Source organism: Filobasidium floriforme (genome assembly GCF_021052385.1).
Source record: "Filobasidium floriforme strain CBS 6241 chromosome Unknown HD553scaffold_1, whole genome shotgun sequence".
Classification (NCBI taxonomy): domain Eukaryota; kingdom Fungi; phylum Basidiomycota; class Tremellomycetes; order Filobasidiales; family Filobasidiaceae; genus Filobasidium; species Filobasidium floriforme.
Genome location: NW_025763622.1, coordinates 1,806,821 through 1,829,967, shown reverse-complemented (window position 1 = coordinate 1,829,967; position 23,147 = coordinate 1,806,821). Strand labels below are relative to the sequence as shown.

Below are 23,147 nucleotides of genomic sequence, written 5' to 3'. Positions count from 1 at the left end.
CGCGCGGACTTCGGAGTTTTTCCAGATGATAGATGATGATTGGCACTAACAACTTGCACTACTCGTATCCCGGATGACATTAGCATGGATACCGTCAAGGACAAAGTTGTCAATGGTGCATCGCATTGTTTCCCCCTTGTCGAGCGTATGACTCGCAGATCAGACGAGGTGCAGAACCATCGTCCCTAACCATGCTCCCGCTCAATCGCTGACAATCACACAGTCGCTCGGTCCCGGCCAAGCCTTTTTAGGCACCGAGGGGAGGTGAGGTGGACGGGGTCCCAAAAAGTGGACAGGCATCTTCATCGAATCATTTCCACAACACGGAAATACAACAGAAGGACACTGCTGCTCGTAGAGTCGAATCATCATGGCATCCCGGCACAGGGATCTCTCGACCTCCGATCATCTGGCAGTGTCGATCAACTCGCCCACGGGACCGGCCGAAGACGACGCGATGTGGGCTCGAGAGACTAGATCACAGGCGATCAAGCTGGCCCTGGCCGGATACAAGACCCTAAAAGATAGTCGTTCGGGGGTCATCTTCCTCAAGGGAGGTCTAGCTATCAGCCAGGTGAGTTGATACCGTATCCGAGCGATAGTCCTGGCTTGACTGACATTCTTGCGAATGTCGGCTAGATCACTTGTCTCTTAGTCCTCCTCATTCTCGCTCGACATCGAACATCACCGACAACTCCCGGGATCAGCCAATCATCCGTTCCATCCGAATCATGCGGGAAACCACTGGAGAAATGGATCATTGCGTCTATCGTGCGGCTGGCTGTCTGCTGGAGCGTCAGTATCTGGGTCGTCTTCCGCAGAAGAGAAGACGGCGAGGAGGAAGAGGCGGCAGAGGAAGAAACGCTGGAGGCAGGGAGGTTGGCACCTGGTCGGCCGAGTATCGAAGTAGATGGGAGACAACCTTCTTCGACGACTGTTCTACCGACGCTATACAAGGACTCTCAGGAATTGGGGTCCAGAGAGGGACGCAGTGTTGGGAATGCCGAGGGAAAGACTATGTATGGTAAAGAAGATAAGGAGGATCACCGGCCACAGTCGGAAAGGGTGGATGAATATCCCGAGACATTTTCTTCAAGACTTGCCAGAGGGATGGATTGGATCGCTCCCAAGTTCGTCCACTTTTGTGACTCGCTTTATCTCTCGATCCGCCATCAATTGACAGACTGCGTTGACTTTCCATTATTAACCAGGATCTCCTTATCCCTCGGCCTACTCTCCCTAGCCTTGTTCATCTACGGCAACATCCTCCTCTTTACCTCCCTCGACACGTGTCGTCGGTCCGCCCCTTTGTTATGGTGGGCCGTCATGGTCGTCATCGGCGTGGGGTGGTTCCTGTTGTTAGAGGTCGTCCTCGTGATCCTCGTCGTAGGGGTCGTTGGACCGGGTATCTTGGTGGGTTCAGAATATCCTTACATGTCTGTCAGTGGTACAGGCGTGCTCATGGTTGGCATCCATGCGGTTGTTCTGTAGGTCTTGTTGAGGAGGTTTGGGCTAGTAGCACCTCTGCCTGAACCGGCTCTCCCTTTCCCTCTCCCACCGAAACCTATGGATGCGACGCTCGTACAGGGGCTGTCGAAGGTCACATACCTTCCTGCATCAACAGTAGCGGAAGAACCTGAAGTCGACACTTCCGACTCCAACGATTTAGTCGAGAAGGATAGGGAACCTCTGAAGAACGGTTTCAGATGGCAGAATCGCAAAACCAAACAGACAATACAACCACGTGTGCCTCAACCTCGGGTTCAGCCGACAAGGATGGAAGGGTACACACTGCCCGTCATCAGACTTCAAAAGGAACTGGCCAGCTGTTCCATCTGTCTAGCCGAGTTCGTCGAAGCTGTCAGGACAGACGCACCGGCGGCGGGAGAGACGGAGGATGAGCATGCACTGCGGTTATTGGGCTGCGGGCATGTTTTCCATGTGAGTATTCGATCTGTATTGCAGTGTGTTGTTCTAGGTTACTGATTGACGTTCTACACAGGTGGAGTGCATCGATCAATGGCTCATAACTGCCTCGGGAAGGTGTCCGGTCTGCAGCGCTCCTGTCGTATTGCCAGACGCGAAGCAGCAGACGTAACGAACCGTATGAGATCACGAACGACGGATTTGCTATCACGGATTTTGGGAACCAGATGTCAAGAGGGATACCGACCGTTATGAGACACGATTTGTAATATCGCGTTGTAAATAGCCATGATAGGCATCGGATAGCTTAAAGCTAGTATTATACGTGTAATGGAACATCTTGTGTTGGCCATTTTGTCGTGCTGTATGGTTAGACAGCTTGCGACTCGTATGAATCCATATGTTGATCGATCGTAACTCTAGTACACGTTATATGGGCCATCTAAAAGCCTTCTGCGCTTCGTATAGCATCTCCGTATGCCGATGTTGCAGTTCCGTTGCTATCAAGAAGCACTGCTGCTGATTTAACGCTCATTCTAGACCAACGATGGAGTCTAGCCTGAGCTTAGAAGTAGCCTAAATCAAATGCATCATAAATCTTTCGTGAGACCCACAGATGGTAGCGGGTTTACTGACCTCCACAAGCCCTCTCGAGCTTCCCGGTGGATTGAATCCAGTCACGGCCCTGAATAGTATCGTCGGTGCCTACGACGACGTAACCGAGACGAATTGCCTCCTTCGTATACGCCTTGAAATTCGCTTGCAGGCCGTGTGGCCAGGTTTGCTGTCTAAGAGTGGCGCCTACCAGACTTCTAAGTACTTTCGGGTCTCCCTTGTCTTCAACCAATTGTCTTAAAGTTGAGATGAGGAGAAGGCAGTCCTGCTGTATTTTTCTGCGCAAATATAACTAATTGGTTCTTGGGGTTTCAGATTGGATGCAGATTCAGTTCCGACTAACTGATCAGCTTTATTCCATTCAAACGTGCAGGGCCGCTCATGAATCCCTGATGAAAAAAAAACTTAGACAGAAAATCTCGACGGTTGAGCGCGGCGGCTTACCTAACGCCACAGTTTTTGGTTGAATGGCGGAACAAACCTGCTGATGAAACAGCAGGCATTTGCCCTTGGCCAATCTATGGCAGCCTCTTCCGTATTTGCACATCTGCTGACCAAGATAAACTCGGTATTGAATCGAGGCAGTAGGGCTGAATTGTATCTGATCGTGGAGATACTGGCACGCCCATCCTCTGCTGCATTTTCCAAGTTGATGATGATCATGGCAGGGCTTCTTGCCGAATTTCTTCTCGATATGCTGGACGCCTTTGAAGTCGGATATGCCTGCGCGAAGTAGTCTTTGATCAGCGCTTCGCGAAAAAAGCACCCAAACCATAGACTTACGATTATCGAGATGATGCGCAGTCTTTCCAACTGTCTTGTGCTTAATGGACTTGTGTGAAGCCTTAGTTCCGGCAAACGGAGTCGCGGACCCTAATCAGCAATTGAGATTATCGGTCGCTTCGCTCGCACTGCTTACATTCACTCCGCAATGCGCCACAGCTCCGTGAACGTAAACACGAGACGGCTCAGGGTCGGCTTTGGGTCGCGATCCCCTTGGGGAGACTAGCAAAGGCGTATTTTTTATTATAGAGACGCCTCGTAGATGTAGATTGACGGTCACAAAGCTCGAAAAACTCTCCTCTCTGAATTCCAAGTATTTGTTGACGTCCGTGTCGACTAGGGTAGCGTAATGCGCTTGAAAGCCTTCCTGTATCCCCACAAAATCGATATCCACCTGATGGGGTGGCGGCGGCCGAATATAGGCTTGCTTGAGAGGCTGTACAGTAATCAGAATAGCAGGTCCAGATCCAGACAATGCATGATCTACTGAAAGCCTTCATGTCAGTAGTCGTTCGGCAATTTAAGTAAGGCCTGAACGCACTCTTGAGCATGTTCTCGAACACCCTTCCATCATCCGCGCTGCGATTGTGCCTTCCAGGCCAGATTGTGATGGGATACTGCTGTAAGTATGCACAAACGTGGTAATCCAATCCAGCCGCTGTATCATCAACTATGATCTCCTCTATTCCAGAGATCCGGTGGTTCTGGGTCTTAAGGAACCGTTCGACGTCCTCCTCAACAGCGGCGATGTATTCAACCATGATCTCTTCATCATCCACGGCCTGACATGGTTTCTTTTCTCAATGAGACACCGGTTGACCGAAGTGATACAGCTCACCATATCCACGGGAACGCTCATCACGATTATCGCTCTGCTCGATTCATCGTGGTTGAGAACGGTAGGGCGGAAGTTCTGGTCAATCTGTCGAGATATCGTATTGTCAGTCGAGCAATAGGATCCATGCGCTCTTGTAAAACTGACCGCTATCGTCGACATCGTCATCTTGCCGCAGGCAGATTAATATCATACACTGCAACTTCGTCAGATCCTATCAGAAAGCTTGCAAATGTACCCACCAGACAACTGCTGCTCATCTATATAGGCCCCTAGGGGACTTTTCAATTGACCGGATTTGCCAGTTTCATGCTTCTCAGCTTTCGGGCTTCTCACAGCAGCAGCAGAACATGTACGGATCGTCGTACAACCGGTGTAGTCAGGCACGGTTATCTTAGCGTATCTATGTTATCGACGATCTTATGGCTGTGGAAATGCAAGCAATGAACAAGGGAAACTTAATACCTATGCTAAACGTCAAACATCGGCTATCCACTGCTGATCTCGGTGGCGCTCTCCTTTGAGAAGATCGGCCGAGCCTTCCTTCTGCTTCCGTCGATCCGCTTGGCGCCCTTGACTTTGCTTCAGACACAGGTCTACTTGACGGGAAAAATGGTAAAGTTGTTGCCGATCCACAAGGTCGATGACCCTGACTCTTGTATCGAACAGGAACCGACAGTACACGGTGTATGTAACATAAAGCACAAGACGAAGTACAATCGATTCGCGATGTGATCCTGCGTTGATTTTCGAATTTTACTCGGATCACATAAGGGGGTCTTAATTGTACAGATATACTGATTTACTATTTGCCGTACAACCTGCATTGAGGGACATATTGCAAGGTCGTCGGAAGAATAACAGGACGATCGTAGGCTTTGAAACTCGATAGATCGATACGGTGTTGCGCTGAATGCCGATTCGATTTAGTGGTAAGGATCGACTGACAACGGCGGTATAGTCTTTGGGGTCAATGTAAGTCCCAAGACTCGCTGCAAGGCTTGGACTCACCTCCACAGGCATTTTCCAATCTTCCGGTCGACTTGATCCATTCGGAACCGCTGCCGATCGCACTGTCAAGTCCAAGGGTAACATACCCATGCCGAGCAGCTGCGTGAGAATACTTCTTGAAGTCTGCGTATTTTTCCAAGCCGATAGGCCACCCATATCTCGCGCTCAAAAAGGCTCCTAGTTGACCGCGAGATATTTTCGGGTCGTCTTTCCGTTGGGACATGTCGTACATGGCTTTGATGAGGGGTATAAAATCCTTCGGCCTAGATAGCTGGCATCAGTTGAATTACCGTGACATCGAAGGACTACCACTTACTCGTGCGTGAGCGGCAATCCATTCGATTCCTGCTGCCAGGCTTGGGAAAGCTCTGAGTTTCTGGAATTGACCAGCGCTGAAGAAGATCGGTTAGCGAGTATGTGGCACGGCTGCGTGATTGGTTCACTGACGTCGCGTGCCACTTCCGGCATGGGGTGTTAGACCGTGATTGAAGAAAGAACTCGGACTGAGAATCTGCTGATGAGGAAGTTCCGACGTTCGAGCAGGTCGAGCGGTCTTTTCTGGATGCTTCCATTTGCAGAGGGGTCGGAGGCAGCAGTCTCCCATAGGGCAGTCGTGTACGAAAAAGCACTTGCCCGCAGCACTGTATTTACAAGCGCCTCCATAAGGACACGTCTGGCCGCTTAGGTAGAGACGATACTGCTGTAAAGCTTGAGGTGAAAATTTGATCCGGTCGTGCAGATGGGTGCAACGGCTTTGCTTGCATCTTCCGACCATATGGAATGTATGGCAGGGGCCCTTTCCGAATCGATCCTTGATGTCCGCAAGAGTCGTAAATGTATCGACTACTGTTTGATTGTACGCCTATCAGCAAACGAGTCTATATCACCAATACTTCCGACTGACCGTTATCGGCTTGCGTCGACACTGTACGAGTAGGACCTCCACCTGGAGAATTTTGACACAAATCTCGGAAGGTAGCATCGTGGCTATGGATTGACTGGAGAAGAAGCGAAAGATTATGATTTCGCCAAACGACAATTCAAAGGGATGACATACCGACTCCGACTCTACGGCATCACCTAATTTGAGGGGAAGATCGGCCGAAGGAGGCGAGGAAAATCGACCCAATTCGGGCGATGCGCGACGGATTTCTGGCAACAACCCAATTCTCGCGGATTCATCGAGCTTGGGTTCCACCTTTTCTGGCGCTGACAGATCGATCTTGAAAAAGGGTATAGGGGAGTCACGTCTGTCCTGCACATAGACCTGTATGTCTTCGTGTATCCAAGCAGCGTAGTGCAGTACATAGCCGTCTTTGATTCCCGGGAATTCCAGGATGATCTGCTGGTTCAGAGCCCGCCATCCCCACCCTTTCGACATCGCTTGAACGAAAACCAAAATTGCCGGAGAGGAGTTCTCGGTCGCCTTTTCTGCGAGGTCAGCCGTGCGATATGGCTCAGCCTTCTTGATATAACGCGGCTCAGGACGATCGCTACGGTGGCTCACTACTCAATGTAGTCGGAAGGTCGTCCCATTCGTAGGCTCCAGACATTTTCGAGGCGAGGACAGTAATACTATGGTGTTCCTTCAATCGTTCAAATGTGTCGTGGTCGATGAGACAGTTGTTGACCAATACAAATTCAGTGCTTGTGATGTGCTGCTTGAGCGAGCCTAGGCGCCAGAGGATATCTTCTTGAATCCAATAAAGATATTTCAAGACAAGCACTTCATCCTCGCTCGGCTGCGACATGTGTATGCGAATCAATGTTCATCCGGTGAGGCGAATGCAAACGAGATTTGGGTCTGCTACCGAACTCACGAAATTCAGAGGCATGTCAACGACAATGACCAATCGCGTACTAGTATACTCTATGGCGGGATCCCCGGTATGCATATTCTGCTACACACACATGTTAGTATGCCATTTCCTGCTTCGTAATTGTATACTCACATCTACCATTCTTGCACTGCGATGGACACGATCAAGGTGAATAATCGCTACGAGTCCTTAGTTTCGGTATCGATTCAGACGTGAAAAGTGGTTATATCGCTTCTGCATTATTTGTTATGCTTTTACTGACATGATCTGTATATATGGACATACCTTCTCGCAATGGTTGTCGAGGTAGCATCTCGAAGCGAGGATTCAAGCTTCTTGATCCACTTGGCGACAATCGGCAGGATTACGACAAGAAATTTATATTGTTGTCCGCCTTCAACTTTACCGCGGAAGCAGAATATGAAACATGCTTCTTCCTTTTGTCCGCGCTCCCATTGAGACAGAGTGACATATGAGAATATGTTGCTACGTCGGCGTTGAGAAGGGCAGTTGCAAGCGACACACCAAAGGATGCTTGTTGAGCCGGTCGCAGTCTTTCGCTGGATACATGATGACCAAATTGATCGTTAAGCACTCTATTGTCGCTTGTCGCTTCTCATCCGTTGCGCCAGCGGAAGCAAAGGGTGAAACAAGCGATCGTCTATCTTGTTCGTTTGCAGCGCTTCTTGTTCTGTACTACACCCTAAAATCCACCGAACAACAGGGGTGCTTCCCGGTTATACGGAACCGTACGCGGTTCACGTCACTCCAGTAGCTTCTTCTCCCGATAAGACCGGATCCCACAGCCTTTCGACATCTCCCTGATCTCGGTATGGAATCATTGATCCTACGGACACAGGGGGAGTACGCGAAGCTCGTGAGAAGAGGGTTCAATTGTCAAGCCCTTCGTAATCGAGCGCTAACGTAGCTTTACATCATCGGCTAGCGAGATGATGAGCGAGTTCTACCACCGTCCCTCCGGCTTTCGTCTTTGATCGTTGTGGTATTGCAGTGTCAGCGACCGCAGACATAGCTCGATTTGCGAATCCGCTTCGAGTAGCTTCGCATGACGAGACCGACATATGCAGCAGTATTTGACTTCAAGTCGGATTGGCCCCTTCGGATGAATAGAATAAACAACGCATAGAGCATCGTGAAAGATGCAGGTCGGTAACATATGGAAGAGCATTAGAGTACACTCCATCGACTCTCAGCGAGTTCGTATCCGTCGGTTGTCAAGCGACCGTAGTCTTGTAGAAGCGGGCACTCATATCCATCGAAATCGTATACTTCGATATTTGCATCTTTGTGATTCAAGCGTCACAATCACTACTGATCAGGATCAACTGTTTTGGGAAATGTAGAGTGAGTGCAGTTTACAACAAATAGAGGATCATAACCGTGAACTTACTGCCGCACATCGTCTCAAGCTTACCGGTGGATTGAATCCACGCATTGCCAGAGATATCTAGTCCCAGAGTGACGTAGCCACGCTGAGCAGCCACATGTGTGTAGGTTTTGAAATCGGCATATCTCTTGGCTCCGAGAGGATACCAGTGTTTGTCGACTTGTGCACCTATCAGGCCTCTTGGTAGCTTAGATTCCGCTTTAAGTCCGGAAACGTCCCATAATACCCTGACGAGGGGGACGAAATCGACGATAATGTCTATGACACTGAGGAGAGTATCAGGTAAGACATCGTCAAATGCAAAACCACAATATTTTTGCTACGTATCTTTGACTCACTTGCAGCCAGAAGGCTTCATCGGAGTTTTCAAGTCCCAGGCTTGATACAATAGAGATCTCACTGCAAATAAACATATGATAGATCATCAACTAGGAACAGTAAGTGTCTTAATCGAGCTGGGCTCACATTGTGTACTGTACGAGGCATCATCCCAGCTTGCGTCCCGGTCGTCGGGCGGCAAGGGAATGCGTCGGTATGCGTATTCCCCTTGATGGACATATCGACATTCCGAGTTTATGCAGGCGGTTCCAGCAGGACACCTGTGTTTCGACCAGCAAGTGCCAGAACTCAAGAAGTTGCACTTTTCGCCAAGCCGGCAAGGGGTCTCGCGAAGGTGCGTGCGGTAATCTTCCACAGCTTCAGGAGTGAACTTGATTTGTTGATGTAGATAGTCGCATCGCGCAATCTCGCATTTCCCGTCCATCATGTGATATCTGAGACAAGGGGTGCCTCCCAATTTGTTGCGTAAATCTTCAACACCGGTAAATTCGGCGATCACTATCAAGAACACCAAGCGTCAGCTCAATGGCATAAGCGAAGTCTAAATCGAGTTCATACTTACGAATCTGATCCGACTGATGCTGATCGGCCCTGATCTGAGAGACGGACTCATTTTGCGAAACCGTGTAACCAACCTGTCAGAGCAGAATGAGTATGTGGGCCTTGAAGGACGCAGACCGAGGCATGACTCACAGTCTGGCTGATCTGGATCTCGGGAGCGAGATCTGTCATATCTTATAGTGTCAGCGTAGCCATGCGCATCCAATGACTTAGTGTTGTGTGCGAGATACTGACGAGAGATCCCTGAACTTTGGATGGTCACGCTGTTACTCTCGTCGCAGTCCATATGCGATACCGATTCTTCGACCCGATAGAAGCTGGGGCCAGCTCGAAGTCTATCCCGGAAGTACCTTCTGAAGTAATTCTCGATGCACAGGGCGTAATGAACCTTGAAGCACCCCTGCAAACCAATCAACATATCGGGGACCTGTGGGGGTAAAACCTTCCCATGGGAAGCCCGGTCAGAAGGATGGACGGTCACTAATACACTAGGACCTGGGCCTGTCGGAGCCCGTTTGTCTGAGTATTGAAGAACCCCTGTCAAGCACATCAGGTCGACAGGGATAAGTATGCAGCCAAAGATTCCAGAACAACGAATGCTTGCCCTTTATGAAACCTGGTACATCCCGATGGTCTTGAGTAATCAGTCCGATATCCATATTGAGGTGCTTTTGTAAGTGATCTTCCACCACCTCTTTCGGGATCCGACTGTCGCTGTCGACTAAGATAGTGTCCGTGGCGAAGGGGCGAAGGCGAGCGGAACCCATGAAGCAAACGGTGTCGTCGCGGATTTTTTGCAAGTATTTCGTCAGAATCGGCAGGAAATCCCCAGGCTAAGAAGTTGCCTTTCAATCAGTCAAAGTAGGAGCGCTATTGCAATCACGCTGTAGCCAACTCACGAAGTCTTTAGGTATCTGAATGACGATTATCAGCCGAACAGACTCGACCGATCCGGTCGAAGGCGATACGAGCTTTATTTGCAGGTATCGGTCAGTATTCTGCTTGAGTCGGAATAAAGAGGTATCTTCTTCGCTCACCGTAGGTGCCATGAGTGATGTTTTGTTGAGAAATTCACTTCGAGCAATATGAAAGACCGCTATCAGCTTAGTAGCTCATTGCCGCCTTCCTCGATCACTTAGCTATTCGCTGCTTGCCTGCTCGATTATATGTACATGTTCGAGAAGCTGAAATGACGGAGCTCTCGCCTCACTGCTGTGCAAGAGGCAAGGAACGGGAAAAGAATGACCGAAGTCGCTTTGTGCGATGCAACAGATCCACGATCCACCTGTCGTCCGATTATGAATGTCTCAGCCCGTCGCTGTCGCTATCGGTTGTGTCCTGACACAAAAGCTTGAAGAGATAAAGTTCATCATCTCAGGGTGAGTGCGAGCGATGATCGCCCTCTTTTGTTCCTCGGCATAAGTGGGTCTTCCGTTGCTGTCGGGTTTCAAAGTCGGAGCCCGAAAAAAGTCTCAATCTGTTGCTTCGGCGATATTACACAACTATGTCATGATAGTGATAGTGAGCTATATCGATGATGCGACCTCGATCCTCTTTACGCCTTGCGCCCTCGCTAGATGACAGTACTCTACGATCTGAGAGCTTCAAGCATACAAAGTTGAGGCGATAGCATCGCCGCGCGCTAGAATCTGACCATCTACGATCCACCTTGAAAGGTACCTTTCGGCATCGCGATCCACCTGCTTTGCAAAGAGTGTAAGCGAGAGGTGTCTCACAGCGATCCAGCGACAAAGAAACTTTGTTCGAGCTTCGCGCAAACAGCTGAAAAGGCTTCCGAACCTGCTTAGCGATCTCGGACTTGGTCGGAGTCCTGTTTTGCTCATACTATCAAATCCTGACAGCTAATCCTCCTTATTTTGGTTTCGAACATGTCAACAGGTCTGCTCGTACGTAGAGAATCATGAGTCAAATGGGAGTTACAGTATTATGATGCGCTGCTACCCAATTCTATGCCTCCAATCAATCCTGGGTTGCGATCTTCAGACCCCTTTCCAGATCAGCCAACAAATCCTCCCGATCCTCAATCCCCACGCTGAGCCGAACCAGATTCTCGGTGATCCCGGCTTTCAGCCGATCCTCGACGGGAATACTCCCATGGGTCATCTTCCACGGAGCCTCGGCGAGGGATTCCACACCTCCTAGCGATTCGGCCAGAGCGAATAGGCGCAGAGATTGCAGGAACTTCTCTGTCTGGGCTTCGTTGGCACGTAGACGGATGGTCACCATCCCGCTGAAGGGGATACCGCCCTCAGTACGCTCCTTGTCCAGTTCTGTGTGACCGTTCGAGCTGTTGTTGTTCTCGTCGAGGCTCCAGCCTAGCCGACGCAAGTCCCTCTTGGCCTGACTGCTCAAGCTCCATTTCGCTCGTCCGTGAAACTCGTTGCTCGCCAGACCGGGATACCGGACTTCGCTGATAAGCGGGTTGGACTGCAGGCGTGAGGCGATGTAGAGGGCGTTGATACCGTGTTGGAGGGCGCGTAGGGGCAGGGTTTTGATACCACGTTGAGCGAGGAAACAGTCGAAGGGGGAAGGGATACCGCCTCTGTCACCACCGAAAATCATTATGGGATCATTACTACTTCTCAACCAGGATATACGAACGGGGAACGTCTCACGAGCTATTCTGAAGGAACTTCAACCCTTTCAAGAGCCGTCCTTCCAACCCCTGTCTGATGATCAAGGCGCCCATGATCACATCGCTATGCCCATTCAAATACTTGCTGATCGACTGAAGAACGATGTCTGCGCCCAAATCCAACGGGTTGCTCCAATAAGGCGAGAGGAAAGTGTTGTCGACCACGATCAGCGGGCGGTCTTGCTCCGGGATCGAACGGACGACAGATGAGATGAGCTCGAGGGGAGGTACAACGAGCAAGGGGTTCGTAGGCGATTCGAGCCAGATAAGTTTGGTCTCGGGGGTCAAGGCGGAGGCGAGATCGTCGGATGTAATCTGGGCCATGTCTAGGAAGTCAACTTCGACCGAGGTTGTGGCTTCTGCCACCCGTCTCAGGTAACGGTAGGTCCCGCCGTACTACACATCAGGGGATCGACAACGTATTCAAGGTGAGCGTCGCGACCAGCCAGACCTCACGGATTGGCTACTTGCCACATCGCTGATAGACAAGACCCTGATTTCATCCCGCTTCGACCCTTTTCGTCCACCTCCTTCAGCTACAGGCAGGGTCAACCATTGACAGACCGCCGCGGTCGCCGCGCTCCCACTCGAATAGGCGATCGCGGCAGAGCCGTGTTCCAAAGAGGCCAAGAGCGATTCCAAGGCTTCTCGGTTAGGGTTGATGGATCTCGAGTAGTCGTACTGCCAGATAGAGTTCAAATCAAACAAGCAGAGAGGAAAGGGTCAATCAAGATGTATGTTAGTAGCGTTCGGGCTGGGGTGCTTACTTTGGCTGTCCCGACTCCGGCTTGAGCAAAAGTAGTACTGAGGGACAGAGGAGGGATCACTGCGCCGGTAGTAGGATCTGGTTGAGAACCGACATGAATGGCACGAGTGGCGAAACCATCCTGGTCCGAGTCGTGATGGATGTCTTGATTCGTCATGATCGGTGGAATTTGATCAAGCTTGTCCTAGATGGAGATTAGAGCTGAGGTTTTCGTCCTGAACCAAGACAATTACAGTGGGCCCCGATTCTTATACTACTTGCGATCAGGTCATAGTAGGGAGGCGACCTATATCTTGCTCGATTACCAACCCCCCACTTCCCTTCGCTGTATGAATGGATGGAATCTGAATCTGATCTGATCGAAATGACGAATCCTGAATGTCGTGCACTTTCTCGCTTCCTCGGAGTTGACGGTTCGACCGAGCGAGATGTCGCCATCGCCGGGTTTGCTTCCGGGACTTTTGTATCACGTGATCTGAACCTCTTAACCACTCGTCCCTCGTAAGTGCTTGTCAAAATACGATCGAGGTCATTCCTGGCTTGAGCCACTCGCTAGTCTTGGGACCGAGTGCCGGTACGTTGCACTAGTCTTTACTGTGCGTTGGCTTCATGCAACGCATCTCCCGACGACATATCGCCCATAATAGCGAGAGATCGGTTCTTGAAGACTAGAAATTACTCTAGTAGGCGCAGCGTTATGCTGTGCATATAGGTATGTAGCAGAATCGAAGCAGAATGTAATTAGATAAGTACACCTCGAATGGGCGACTCGCACAGACTTGATCTCGAGGCGGGACCGGCAATCGGTCAGAAAAGGCCAGATACAGCTACTATGCGTTCTCAACAGAATTTCGCTTCTGGGCGCCGCCACTCGAGCTTGAAATCAGGCGCCGTCTCGCATCAACTTCCCTAGCTGGCAGATGGTCGCCACTGCTGATGATCTTGTGCCAAAGAGGAAGGTTTGACTAGCTCACTGCGTTTAGCTTGCTTGCAGCTGGATCACCGACTGCACATCGTGTCCTGGTAGTCTCTGCTGATTCTTGGGTCACGACCGTCGCTGCCTTTGTTTCGAGTTCATGGCTGACTGGATCACAATTGCCGTGGCAAAGGCATCAGAGTCAGGGTTTGCCAACCCGATTGTTCTTGATGAGGTCAGCGGCATACAAGGCCCCTACCGCCGCGCCACAATGGACATGAAGGCATAACTCGTCTGAAACGGTGCTGAACCTTCTCTCAGAACGCTTTCGATCCGGAGATCGTTTACCCGATCCTCTTGAAAAGCTACCTACGCTCTTCATCGACTATTTGAATATGACTTGTCGCCTTGCTCTTGCTATTCATCGACAAGCAGGCGCGATTGAGGCTCTGGCCTCTGCTAGCAGCTAACGATTGCAAGTCCGACTCGAGTCTGCTCAATCGCCCATGATGGTTGCGCTTCCTCCTCTTTCGATAGACCGCGCGCAAACCGAGACGGAAAGCTGAAACGACAAACGGACCGACGGAGCATTGGTTTCCTGGAACTGCGAAAGGCTGCGTCCCTGGCCCTGCGCCTCTACGCCTCTTAAACGCCACGAATCCTATTCCAGACTCCTCGGCACAGGTCTCGGCAGAAAACGGATGCTGACGTGATGACGCAAGAATCGCGTGAAGGCATTCCTCAAACGCGAGATGCAGGGGGACGGTTCTCGTCCAACCGGTCCAGGTCTCGCGCGATTTGTTTTGATGATGAATGATGCAATGCTCACGCGGTTTTCATGTTGTCGCTTGGACGGCAGCGATGGATTCCAGTAGCCTGGGTCCAGCGACATTTGCTCCTCCTCGTGCTGCTGTGCTGAATGTCTCGCTTGGGTGACGGTTTTGGAGCTTGTTTTGGTCCTGATCGCGTCGAGGACGAGGGTCGGGTCTGATGCTTTCGTCATCGCGCGAAACGGAGGGGACCTCGCAGTTCGAGCAGCGAGCAGGTCGAGGTAAGCAGAACCATCCCCCATCAACCCGAAAAAAAGGACATCGATCCTTCGCATTTCCCTCTCAAAAGGGATCGAGGGTGGAGGATCGAGATAGCTGTTATACCCTGCACCCGCCTTCGATCTAGACCTAGACCCTGCACGACATCACGGGAAACACCCACCTTACGGTCATTTACTGTATTCACTCGGCGAGAAAAGCAGAGAAGATCATTTCACAGCATAGAAACCGTATCGACCGCTACGGCCGCTACCCGCAACTCTATCAGCGATCAGCGGCGAAACACGTCGCGAAGTGCACAGCAACGGACTGAGCACGTAGCTCGCAGCGAGATCAAGAAGGGGCACATATTAAAGGAAAATACTCCGACGGACCAGTCAATCATCCGTACCCAATAAACCAGACGAACGTTCTTGAGAAGACGAGAAGATATTGACCCATCCGCATACCCCGGCTAAGTCTACAAACCCCCCGGATACCTCCTCGTTTCACATTTCCCCTCACCCCTCTCGCAATCAAAGGAAACTCACCTCTCACCCTCACGAGTTTCTACGTCACCGCGTTTGAGCTCTGGCAAATCCGGAGTCGACTACGTCAACGCCCTTTGTCTACCCTCGCCTCGTACCACTTGTACGACTCACCAGGACCAGGATCAGCGGATTAGGGGGGAATCGTATAAAGGCCCTTGAATAGCTTTCGGAAGGTGAGTTGAGGATCCGGATGTGGGGTAGTTGAGGGGTCTTGTCTCGAGGAACATTTTCGTCTGATCAAGTTTGAGCGGTTTGTAGATCTAGTGTTCAACCAACATCACCAACATCCCTCACCACCACCCATAGCATTAACAGCGACAAACGCAGCGATACCTCACAACATGTCTCCTTCAACGACATCCCCCTCGACGCCACCGAGCGACCTCTCCTCGCCTGGATCTCCACCTCAGACAGACTACGCAGCAGCGCTGCAGAAGTATCATGAGAGGTTGAGGGATAGGATCCTGGATGGGATCTGGGCCGAACATTCTCCCGTCCCTCTTCCTTCTGCACCGAAACCCAACTCGAGAGCATCTTCATCAACTTCAATTTCAGCAACTGTACCCACGCCTACTCCCCAGCGAAACACTAATGGAGGTCGAAAAGGGACCCCCTTGAGTCCCTCAGCACTCGCTCTCCTGGCTAGTCAACCGACTAAAGGTGCTTCTCGACGACCGAGCGCGTTGGGAAGTTGGGACCGGATGATGGCCAACAAGCAACAAAGCCACGCTGCAGAAGACGAGAAAGAGCTAGGATTGGAGGCGAGCAAGCGGGCGATCAACCCGTTGACGAACAGACCTTATACGAGGTCTGATGCGTCTTCTGCCAAAGACCGGTCCCGGCTCGGGGCCGAGCGGGAAGTCGAATCGAGCCAGAGCGGGACGTACGTCCCGGTCAAATCGTTGGCCAGCGTAGGCGGCAGTCTCGGTTCCCGAGGAAGGCGAGACGAGCACGATCATGATCAGGAGGATGGGAGACGGTCCCGAAGTCGGTCGACCGAAGTCAGGCGGATCCCGGGGCTTTCGAGGGAGAGACCTCGATCGCGATCCCGATCTAGATCCGGGTCTAGGTCCAGGAGGGAGGTCATGGAAGTCTCGGCTTGGTCGAGCAGTGATGAATCGGATTCCAGCTTCCAAAGTACGCCCAAGAGCCGGACGGAGCGGAAAGAGTGGACGGGGCGAGTCAGCAGGTCGTCGGCCTGTCCCGAAGAAGAAGAAGATGATGACGATGACGAAGGCGTCATCACCGGTCAGACTTCACCTTCGCCTGCCTCAGGGTCGATCCGAGGAAATCTCCAGAAGGATGTCGCGCAGGTCATCGACTATAGCATCCCTCTTCGTTCGCCGACCGTCTTCCCCGTATCCTACAAGGTGGATCAAACGACTGGGGAAAAGATCGAGAGGAAGCTTGCGAGGGGAGCCAAGGTCCAGGCGCTCGGGTTGGGACTGACGGCTATGACGATCACCCCTGCGTCATCGGCGCCCTCTTCAGCATCAGGGGAGATGGGGACGGGTACCAAACGACCCAAGTCGGCTTCCTCCCTCGTGCCGAGTCGCGCTCCGTCGTTTGTCGATGCGTTCAAGAACGCTTCTTCGAGCGAACTCGGATCGGCACTTCCCACCCCAGCCGAGTCGGAAGACAGCTTCGCAGCCATCGCTCCGAGCCCGCTATGGACCCCTTCTGTCAACCCGCTGATCAGAGGCAGGAACACCGCTACTACGGCTGACGGCGCATCGTTGGCTGCAGGTGAACAACCGTTCTGGAGCATTGGGGCCAACGTCCCCTTAGTCAGCCGTAAGGGCATGTTCAGGCGGACGATGAGCGGATTGAGCGCTTCCCGCTGGGACGTCGACAACGATTGCGAGGCACCTGTAGAGGATGAAGCGGATGACGGATTGGTCTCGGACGGACGGGACGTAGGGTTCATCGATGGCCTGCTGGAAGATTATCAGTTGGCGCACCCCCCTACCCCGGCTGCTATGCCCAGGTCGAACTCTTACTTGGGGAAAGCGTTCGGGATGACCCAGATGAGACCGACGGTGGGACGAGGAGGGTCGTACGCTAGCGACAAGGAGAATAGGAACTTGCAGGTCAGGTCGATGGTCGCCGTTTCCAATACCCAGTCCAAGGCCAATGACGTGCAAGTACAACACGTCGAAGGCCGCTCGATTGGGGCTATGGCCATGACGACTCTGCCCAACGCACCTATTCCTTCTCCAAAAGCTAGGCGGAACCATAGCGATGGTTCTACACGTCCGACGACAAGCCCGGATTCTGAACGCAGGATGTTCAGGATGGTCCGAAAGTTGACGTTCCAACGACCCCATCACAAAGACGGACGGGGCAAGGGACGAGGAGGAAATTGGCACCGGGAGTGCGGGGAGGCCATCTGATTCGTGCAGATTTGGGAGCAGTCCGAGAGCGCTCTGATAAATTGAACGAGATACTGTATTACCAGTCACATACACGCACTACACTGTATCATCCTAGTTACCCGCATATACACGTAAAGGGAGATTCCATGCGATGATCATAAATGAGAACGATGACGACGATGATGGTGGATGGTTCGAAGCTTCATGACCGTTTCGATTCGTTCAACTCTGGTGGGTGACTGGTGGTCTCGTTGAATCCGCGGTGCAACGGTCGACGCGTCTCTTTGCATGATCGCGACTCGGGTGGTGCACTTGCTCTGCCTTTGAACCCTCGACCCTCGCTCAAGTCCTTGTCATACAAATCGACAGAGATCTCGGTAGAAGTTGCATCAACCCCTGGGGTGAACACTCGACAGACAGATATCGCAGCAACTAGCTGGTATCATCTACGATATACCTCCTGGCCCACCGGCTGATCGACGACTTTCTACCTGTCACCCTGGTTCGAACCGGGCCAAAGGGACAGCCGGAAAGACGCGATCACTCACGTTTCGTCACCCTGGGGCAATCGACCTTCAACCTCGGAGTTTGTTCCGCCCGAGGTGCTCAAATAGTCGATACGAGCAAGTAACACTTGGTCGATCTGACATCAAATCAGCGATCCAGCAAGCGACTGGTAGCCTCTCACGTTGACACCGGCGATATAGGCACCTCTCCAATACCTTTCTTGTCTTTCCTCGCCTACATCACCATCACCAGCATCATCACCGAGACCCTCAATCCCACCTCGTACACCTCTTTCGACCTCCACCATGCCTCGTCAAACCTCAAAAGCCAAAGAATTTACCCCGCAAACGAAAGATAAAGCGCTTCCTCCTGCTACACCCAACCCGCCGCTTTCTCCTTTGATTCAGTCCTTGAGGAGAGATTGGAGATGGGCGTCCATCAGCCAGTTTCTATGGACGTTTGGGCAGGCGGCTGGGTTGAGTAGCTGGGATATCGATGTAAGAGAGTTTCGAGGCTGGTTGCGTTTAGGTTTTGCGGCTGATTGTGATGCCTATCTGCTTTGTTTCCGCCCGTCTCTGACCATTAACCTCATCGCAAAACTCGCTGTCACCTCAACTCCTGCCCAACCCTCAATTCGTCGATACCCGGAACAGCTCTTCGAAGCAGACCTGGATTCGCCAGAACCGGATGTGCTCGTCCCCGAGACGGTCGTCAAGTTCTTGTATACTTTGACTTATGATAAGACCGTCAAGTGAGTCCTCTACTGCTCAACTCTAGGTTGTTTGGCTGGTCTGTTTCTTTGAAGCTAATCGATATCGTTTCTCTCAATTCATCCGACCTCTCTCCCATACGCCCCGTCTACATTAACGTTCACCCACTCAGCCGGAACAACCTCGAACGGAAACTACAGACCGAATACATCTCCCGTTCCCCTAAACAGAACCCATTCGGCACCGACCTCAAGCGAGAACCGAGACCGTGGGCAGAACTAGGACTGGGGGAGAAGGTGGATGCGCTGTATAGGGTGTGCGAGTGGCAGTGGGCGAACCCGCAGAGGTTCAGGGCACTCTTGGGGGATGATGAGCCGACGGCTTGGGTGAGTCGAGTCCCTACAAGGGAGAGTTGTGGACAGCTGTTAGGTGGAGCGTGAGGTGTTGATGATAGTGTTTGTGTGTGGACGTCACAATAGCGGGTCGAACCGATCGGATGGGACAAGGACGAGAACTGCTATTGGCTATTCGATGGTCAGTCCCGCTCCCTGCATCCCTGTATCTTCTCACATGTGGCTGACAATCGAGCTATGTTCCTGCAGACAATCGACTCTGGGTACAACACCCTGCTCCGAAACCGCCCAAACCTCCTCCAAAACCCAAGACTAATTCGAAAAAGGCCAAACAAGCCGCTAGAGCCAAAAACAAGGCTGCCGGCACCACCGCTTCGTCAACACGCAAGACTCAGGAAAAGAAGCCTAAAACTGTTGCAGCAGAGCCGATGGATGAGGACCAGCCGGAGAGTTCGACTGCGAGGCGATCGGGTCGAGGTCGAGCGGCTAGTCCGAGTCTGGATGTTATCCAGAAACTCATCGCCGAGGAGAAAGGACTCCGGTCGACCCGAAAACGGAGCAGGGACGAGGCTACTTCAGATAGGATGAGGGAAGAAGCGGAGAGCACGCCAACCAAGCGGTTGAGAGATCGATCAGGCAAGGCGGCTCCCGCTGGTCTTTCGTTCTCCACCCCAACGAAGATGGCAGGATCGGCCAATGGAAACCCGGCGTCTGGATCGAGGTCGACTCGACGGACTAGGGCGACTGAAGAGGTGTGGCAGCCTATCCCGGAGGAATGGTTGACGCCTAGCAAGACCCGGGGTTCGGCCTCCAACCAGAAGACACCGAGTCGGCTTGTCAATGAGAAGAACCAGGGCAAGGGAAAAGGCAAAGAGAAGGAAAAGCCGAAAATCAAGACTGGGTTGGAAAGCGACTCCGACTCCGAACTTAGTGAACTGAGCGACGAAGAAGAGGAAAAGGCCGAGGTGGTTCAAGCCGCACCGATATCAACCCGGGCTACCAGCTCGGACTTATCGCCTGATCCGGATCAGGAGGATGAGGGTGTGCATAAGGGGGCTTCGAGGCAGTCCACGCCGCTATCGGAGCCAGAAGCAGAGCCGGAAGGTGGTTCAAGGGTGGATGGGCCGGCTGAGCAGAACATGGACAAGCCTGAGACCCCTAAGGACATGGGCCAAGCGGATGAGCCGATGGAAGGTGTTGAGGCTGAGCAGTCGACAAGACGGTCAGTCACACCTATCAAAATCAGTGATGAGTCGACAGGCGAGAAGGTGGCGTCCCCGGAGATCGAGATGGCACCGCCAACTGGAAAAACAGACGAACATGAACTGGCGGACGAGAAGATGGAAGTCGATGAGAAGGCTGGTGATGCTGTCGACGTCACCGCACCGATGAATACCGCGGAGACGGGTGAGACAGCATCGTCTGGCGAGGGACAGCAGCAAGCGGAAGGTGACAAGACACTGCCTCCGAAAGGCGATGTGACAGATGGAGCTGATGCGATCGCGCAAGAGGGTCCTGCTCAGGTGGAAGAAGAGCCTCTGAAGCAGACCGATCGAGAAGCGGAAGGTTCCTCGAAGAAGGAGGACCAGGCTGGCACCGGATTGATCCCTGACGATGTCAATGCCGCCGAGCAGGAGGCGGAGCCGGAGGCCATGAAAGAAGAAGTGGTCGAGGAAGAGGAGGAAGAAATCACCGACGAGGTCATGCTCGCTGCGAGGAAGGCGCTCAATCCTGGGTTTCTCGAATGGGAATGCGTAAGCGCTCCGGTATTCCTTCTAACCCATGTCATCAAAACTCACGCGGCTCTTCAAATAGGTCTGCGCAACGCGATGGGACTGGGAGAATTGGCCCGAGCAGTTTGCCGGAAGCAGACATCCTGACGAAAAAGCCTTTTACGCTCATCTCGTCGAAAACACCCGACCCGCAGTGCTGGTACATCTTAGAGTAAGTGCCTGTTCGCGAGTCGCAATCACCTAGTCTATTCCTGACCACGCTCTCATCATAGGAAAAGGAAATACAAAGGGCCAAGGAAGAAGCCGTCCGGAACCGCAAGCGATCTTCTCGAATCGCCATGCGAGAGCTCGAGAAGGAAGAGGCTGCCAAGATGGAAGAGGTTCGTCGCGATCTGGAGAGGCGGATGCAGAAAGTCCGGGACGAGGAAGCCAAGGAGGCAGCGGCCGAAGCCGACAGACTGGCGAAAGAACGAGAACGGGAGGATCGCCTGAAAGACCGGGAGGAAAGGCTGAAACAGAGAGAAGAGGCCATCGCACAGCGCGCGATCGAGGAGATTCGAGCCAAGGAGGAGGCCGAGCGCGCAAGGGAAATCAGGGCACAAAAGAGACTCGCCGGTGAGAGTGCCGCTACGGAGTCGAGATCAGGCACTCCAGAAGGCAAAGCGAGCAAAGGTAAAGGCAAAAAGACCGAACCGCAAGCGCTCGCTACGGAAGAGGCCGACAACGACGACGAGGAGGAAGAGGAGGACGAGGAGCCATGGGAGCTTGCTTGTGAGATCTGCAAGCAGCATGGATGGAACGTTGTGAGTACTGTTTGATTCCCACATCCCTTGAAGTTTCAGTCAACTAACGAAATAGCGCGCCCAGGATGACGGACGCAATATATGTTGTTGTGAGAGTTGCGGTCGATGGCAACATACCGACTGCCACGACAAACATGACGAAGACAAGGGAAACAAGCGGCGGAACTGGAACAGGGTCACCTTCTATTGCGGTGACTGCCGCCGAAGAAAGGCGAGAGAGCGACATTCCGCCAGGAAAGCTGCTCAGAATTCTCCTGCTCAGGCCGGTCCGGAGCAGGCCTCACCAACGCTCCGTTTCAGTATACCCCAACAATTTTCGCCTACCGCCAACCGGTCTCAACCGCGATCAACACCACAAAACAACGGACAAGTCCCGTCTTTGGTACATCCATCACAAGCGCAAGCTAGCGGGTCTCGACCTCGCCTTTCGCCTCAGAAAATGGCCGCGCAGCCAACTCTAGCCCCTGCGTCGCAGACTCGTCCTTCCGTCTCGCCAGTAGGACACATGTCTAATGGGCATCATCATCCTCAAGCGGCCAACGGTCACGCAGGGCAAGCACCTGTGCAACGATCTGGTCCACGACCCGAAGCACCACACTATGGGCGCGATCCGCGAGCCAATGGTACCGCTCCTGCCCGACCTGCGGCATATCAACATCAAGGCAGTCAAAATCAATCTCCAGTGATCTATCACGCTGGATACCCGCCTCGACAAGGCAACGCATATGTTGCATCACCGCAAGGCACATCAATGCGTTCACCACCTGCTCCCAATGCGCCCCAGCTCTATCTACAATCAGGGCAACCGGTATATCGTCAGCAGATCCAACCGGGGCATGTGCAAGCTTCTCAATCGGGATATCAGCAGATCCCCTTGGCAAATCAAGGCAATTCGTCTACACCAGCACGGAATCATCCGTCTCAGTCGCCTATCCAGCATGCAATCAGACCTGTACAAGCTGCGCCCACGCCTCAACAGATGTATGTTGCATCGCCGCCAGGGGCGGTTCGCTATGTACAAGGCCAGCCGTACTATCCTGCTCAAGCGCCCATGACTTCGGATCTTCGTTATAGTGGGCTGCCTAACGGGGGAGCAGCGGGACACTTCCAGCAACCGACAAGACCGCCTCCGAATGGACAAGCAGTGCCCCCTCGACCGATATACAATGGCTACGCACCCAGTCAGGTCGATTCGCAACGCTATATGCAGCAGCAAGGGCAGCCGTACCTGGATCCTCGCGCTTAACAGCAACAACAATCGTTGCATGCTCGACCACCTGCACCGCCTCAGCCGAGATGATCGCGAAACATGTTTGCGTCTAGCTATTCGACTTTGCTATTCATAACTTTATGACTCGGAATTTCGGGTTGTAATCGATGGAAACCTCGGTGATATAAATCCGCAGAACGCTGCTCGCAGCCTTTGGTCTCAATGTCCGCATGTTTACAGC

General features: G+C 52.4%; 7 protein-coding genes across 7 annotated transcripts; 3 read left to right on the top strand and 4 right to left on the bottom strand.

Moving 5' to 3' along the window:
• The first annotated feature begins 87 nt into the window (after nucleotides 1–87).
• Nucleotides 88–2,337, top strand: HD553DRAFT_303511 (uncharacterized protein). Its single transcript, XM_046178884.1, has 6 exons — nucleotides 88–168; nucleotides 224–574; nucleotides 640–1,130; nucleotides 1,212–1,413; nucleotides 1,492–1,941; nucleotides 2,003–2,337. The coding sequence occupies exons 2-6, from the start codon at nucleotides 371–373 to the stop codon at nucleotides 2,096–2,098; spliced, it is 1,443 nt and encodes a 480-aa protein (XP_046040472.1). The 5' UTR covers nucleotides 88–168; nucleotides 224–370; the 3' UTR covers nucleotides 2,099–2,337.
• Nucleotides 2,338–2,981: 644 nt separating this feature from the next.
• On the bottom strand, nucleotides 2,982–4,327 carry HD553DRAFT_321419 (uncharacterized protein; the record flags this gene model as incomplete). Its single annotated transcript, XM_046181226.1, has 7 exons — nucleotides 2,982–3,022; nucleotides 3,097–3,264; nucleotides 3,325–3,385; nucleotides 3,461–3,807; nucleotides 3,866–4,118; nucleotides 4,163–4,246; nucleotides 4,307–4,327. The coding sequence occupies 7 exons, from the start codon at nucleotides 4,325–4,327 to the stop codon at nucleotides 2,982–2,984; spliced, it is 975 nt and encodes a 324-aa protein (XP_046040471.1).
• Nucleotides 4,328–4,843: 516 nt separating this feature from the next.
• Nucleotides 4,844–7,131, bottom strand: HD553DRAFT_354545 (uncharacterized protein; the record flags this gene model as incomplete). The annotated part of the gene is made up of 9 exons (XM_046183803.1): nucleotides 4,844–5,102; nucleotides 5,171–5,433; nucleotides 5,487–5,562; nucleotides 5,618–6,016; nucleotides 6,075–6,168; nucleotides 6,228–6,601; nucleotides 6,678–6,912; nucleotides 6,991–7,068; nucleotides 7,123–7,131. The coding sequence occupies 9 exons, from the start codon at nucleotides 7,129–7,131 to the stop codon at nucleotides 5,086–5,088; spliced, it is 1,545 nt and encodes a 514-aa protein (XP_046040470.1). The 3' UTR covers nucleotides 4,844–5,085.
• Nucleotides 7,132–8,127: 996 nt separating this feature from the next.
• HD553DRAFT_347294 (uncharacterized protein) lies at nucleotides 8,128–10,837 on the bottom strand. The gene is made up of 10 exons (XM_046183286.1): nucleotides 10,336–10,837; nucleotides 10,198–10,269; nucleotides 9,903–10,131; nucleotides 9,533–9,835; nucleotides 9,431–9,462; nucleotides 9,300–9,372; nucleotides 8,864–9,235; nucleotides 8,737–8,797; nucleotides 8,402–8,664; nucleotides 8,128–8,336 (listed from the first exon to the last, which is right to left on the bottom strand). The coding sequence occupies exons 1-10, from the start codon at nucleotides 10,345–10,347 to the stop codon at nucleotides 8,320–8,322; spliced, it is 1,434 nt and encodes a 477-aa protein (XP_046040469.1). The 5' UTR covers nucleotides 10,348–10,837; the 3' UTR covers nucleotides 8,128–8,319.
• A 318-nt stretch (nucleotides 10,838–11,155) lies between these two features.
• Nucleotides 11,156–13,070, bottom strand: HD553DRAFT_291247 (Cys/Met metabolism PLP-dependent enzyme-domain-containing protein). The gene is made up of 4 exons (XM_046178366.1): nucleotides 12,722–13,070; nucleotides 12,426–12,635; nucleotides 11,935–12,350; nucleotides 11,156–11,861 (listed from the first exon to the last, which is right to left on the bottom strand). Exons 1-4 carry the CDS (start codon nucleotides 12,875–12,877, stop codon nucleotides 11,279–11,281), a joined length of 1,365 nt encoding a protein of 454 aa, XP_046040468.1. The 5' UTR covers nucleotides 12,878–13,070; the 3' UTR covers nucleotides 11,156–11,278.
• Nucleotides 13,071–15,937: 2,867 nt separating this feature from the next.
• On the top strand, nucleotides 15,938–17,762 carry HD553DRAFT_303502 (uncharacterized protein). Its single transcript, XM_046178883.1, has one exon. It carries the CDS (start codon nucleotides 16,301–16,303, stop codon nucleotides 17,606–17,608), a length of 1,308 nt encoding a protein of 435 aa, XP_046040467.1. The 5' UTR covers nucleotides 15,938–16,300; the 3' UTR covers nucleotides 17,609–17,762.
• Nucleotides 17,763–18,234: 472 nt separating this feature from the next.
• On the top strand, nucleotides 18,235–23,127 carry HD553DRAFT_17843 (uncharacterized protein). The gene is made up of 8 exons (XM_046176938.1): nucleotides 18,235–18,594; nucleotides 18,751–18,848; nucleotides 18,980–19,193; nucleotides 19,287–19,341; nucleotides 19,410–20,914; nucleotides 20,976–21,104; nucleotides 21,166–21,696; nucleotides 21,761–23,127. The coding sequence occupies exons 1-8, from the start codon at nucleotides 18,403–18,405 to the stop codon at nucleotides 22,940–22,942; spliced, it is 3,906 nt and encodes a 1,301-aa protein (XP_046040466.1). The 5' UTR covers nucleotides 18,235–18,402; the 3' UTR covers nucleotides 22,943–23,127.
• Nucleotides 23,128–23,147: the final 20 nt, after the last annotated feature.

Bases quoted from the DNA above. Each gene is read 5' to 3' on its own strand.
- HD553DRAFT_303511 (XM_046178884.1), top strand. From the start codon at position 371: ATGGCATCCCGGCACAGGGATCTCTCGACCTCCGATCATCTGGCAGTG. The intron at 575-639 runs GTGAGTTGATAC...AATGTCGGCTAG, and splicing joins GAGGTCTAGCTATCAGCCAG to ATCACTTGTCTCTTAGTCCT. The intron at 1,131-1,211 runs GTTCGTCCACTT...ATTATTAACCAG, and splicing joins ATGGATTGGATCGCTCCCAA to GATCTCCTTATCCCTCGGCC.
- HD553DRAFT_347294 (XM_046183286.1), bottom strand. The intron at 9,836-9,902 runs GCAAGCATTCGT...TGTGCTTGACAG, and splicing joins TGTACCAGGTTTCATAAAGG to GGGTTCTTCAATACTCAGAC. The intron at 9,373-9,430 runs GTGAGTCATGCC...CTGCTCTGACAG, and splicing joins AGATCCAGATCAGCCAGACT to GTTGGTTACACGGTTTCGCA.
- HD553DRAFT_291247 (XM_046178366.1), bottom strand. From the start codon at position 12,877: ATGACGAATCAAGACATCCATCACGACTCGGACCAGGATGGTTTCGCC. The intron at 12,636-12,721 runs GTAAGCACCCCA...TCTATCTGGCAG, and splicing joins CCGGAGTCGGGACAGCCAAA to TACGACTACTCGAGATCCAT. The intron at 11,862-11,934 runs GTGAGACGTTCC...CGGTGGTGACAG, and splicing joins AAGTTCCTTCAGAATAGCTC to AGGCGGTATCCCTTCCCCCT.
- HD553DRAFT_303502 (XM_046178883.1), top strand. From the start codon at position 16,301: ATGGAAGTCTCGGCTTGGTCGAGCAGTGATGAATCGGATTCCAGCTTC.
- HD553DRAFT_17843 (XM_046176938.1), top strand. From the start codon at position 18,403: ATGCCTCGTCAAACCTCAAAAGCCAAAGAATTTACCCCGCAAACGAAA. The intron at 19,194-19,286 runs GTGAGTCGAGTC...ACGTCACAATAG, and splicing joins ATGATGAGCCGACGGCTTGG to CGGGTCGAACCGATCGGATG. The intron at 20,915-20,975 runs GTAAGCGCTCCG...CTCTTCAAATAG, and splicing joins GGTTTCTCGAATGGGAATGC to GTCTGCGCAACGCGATGGGA.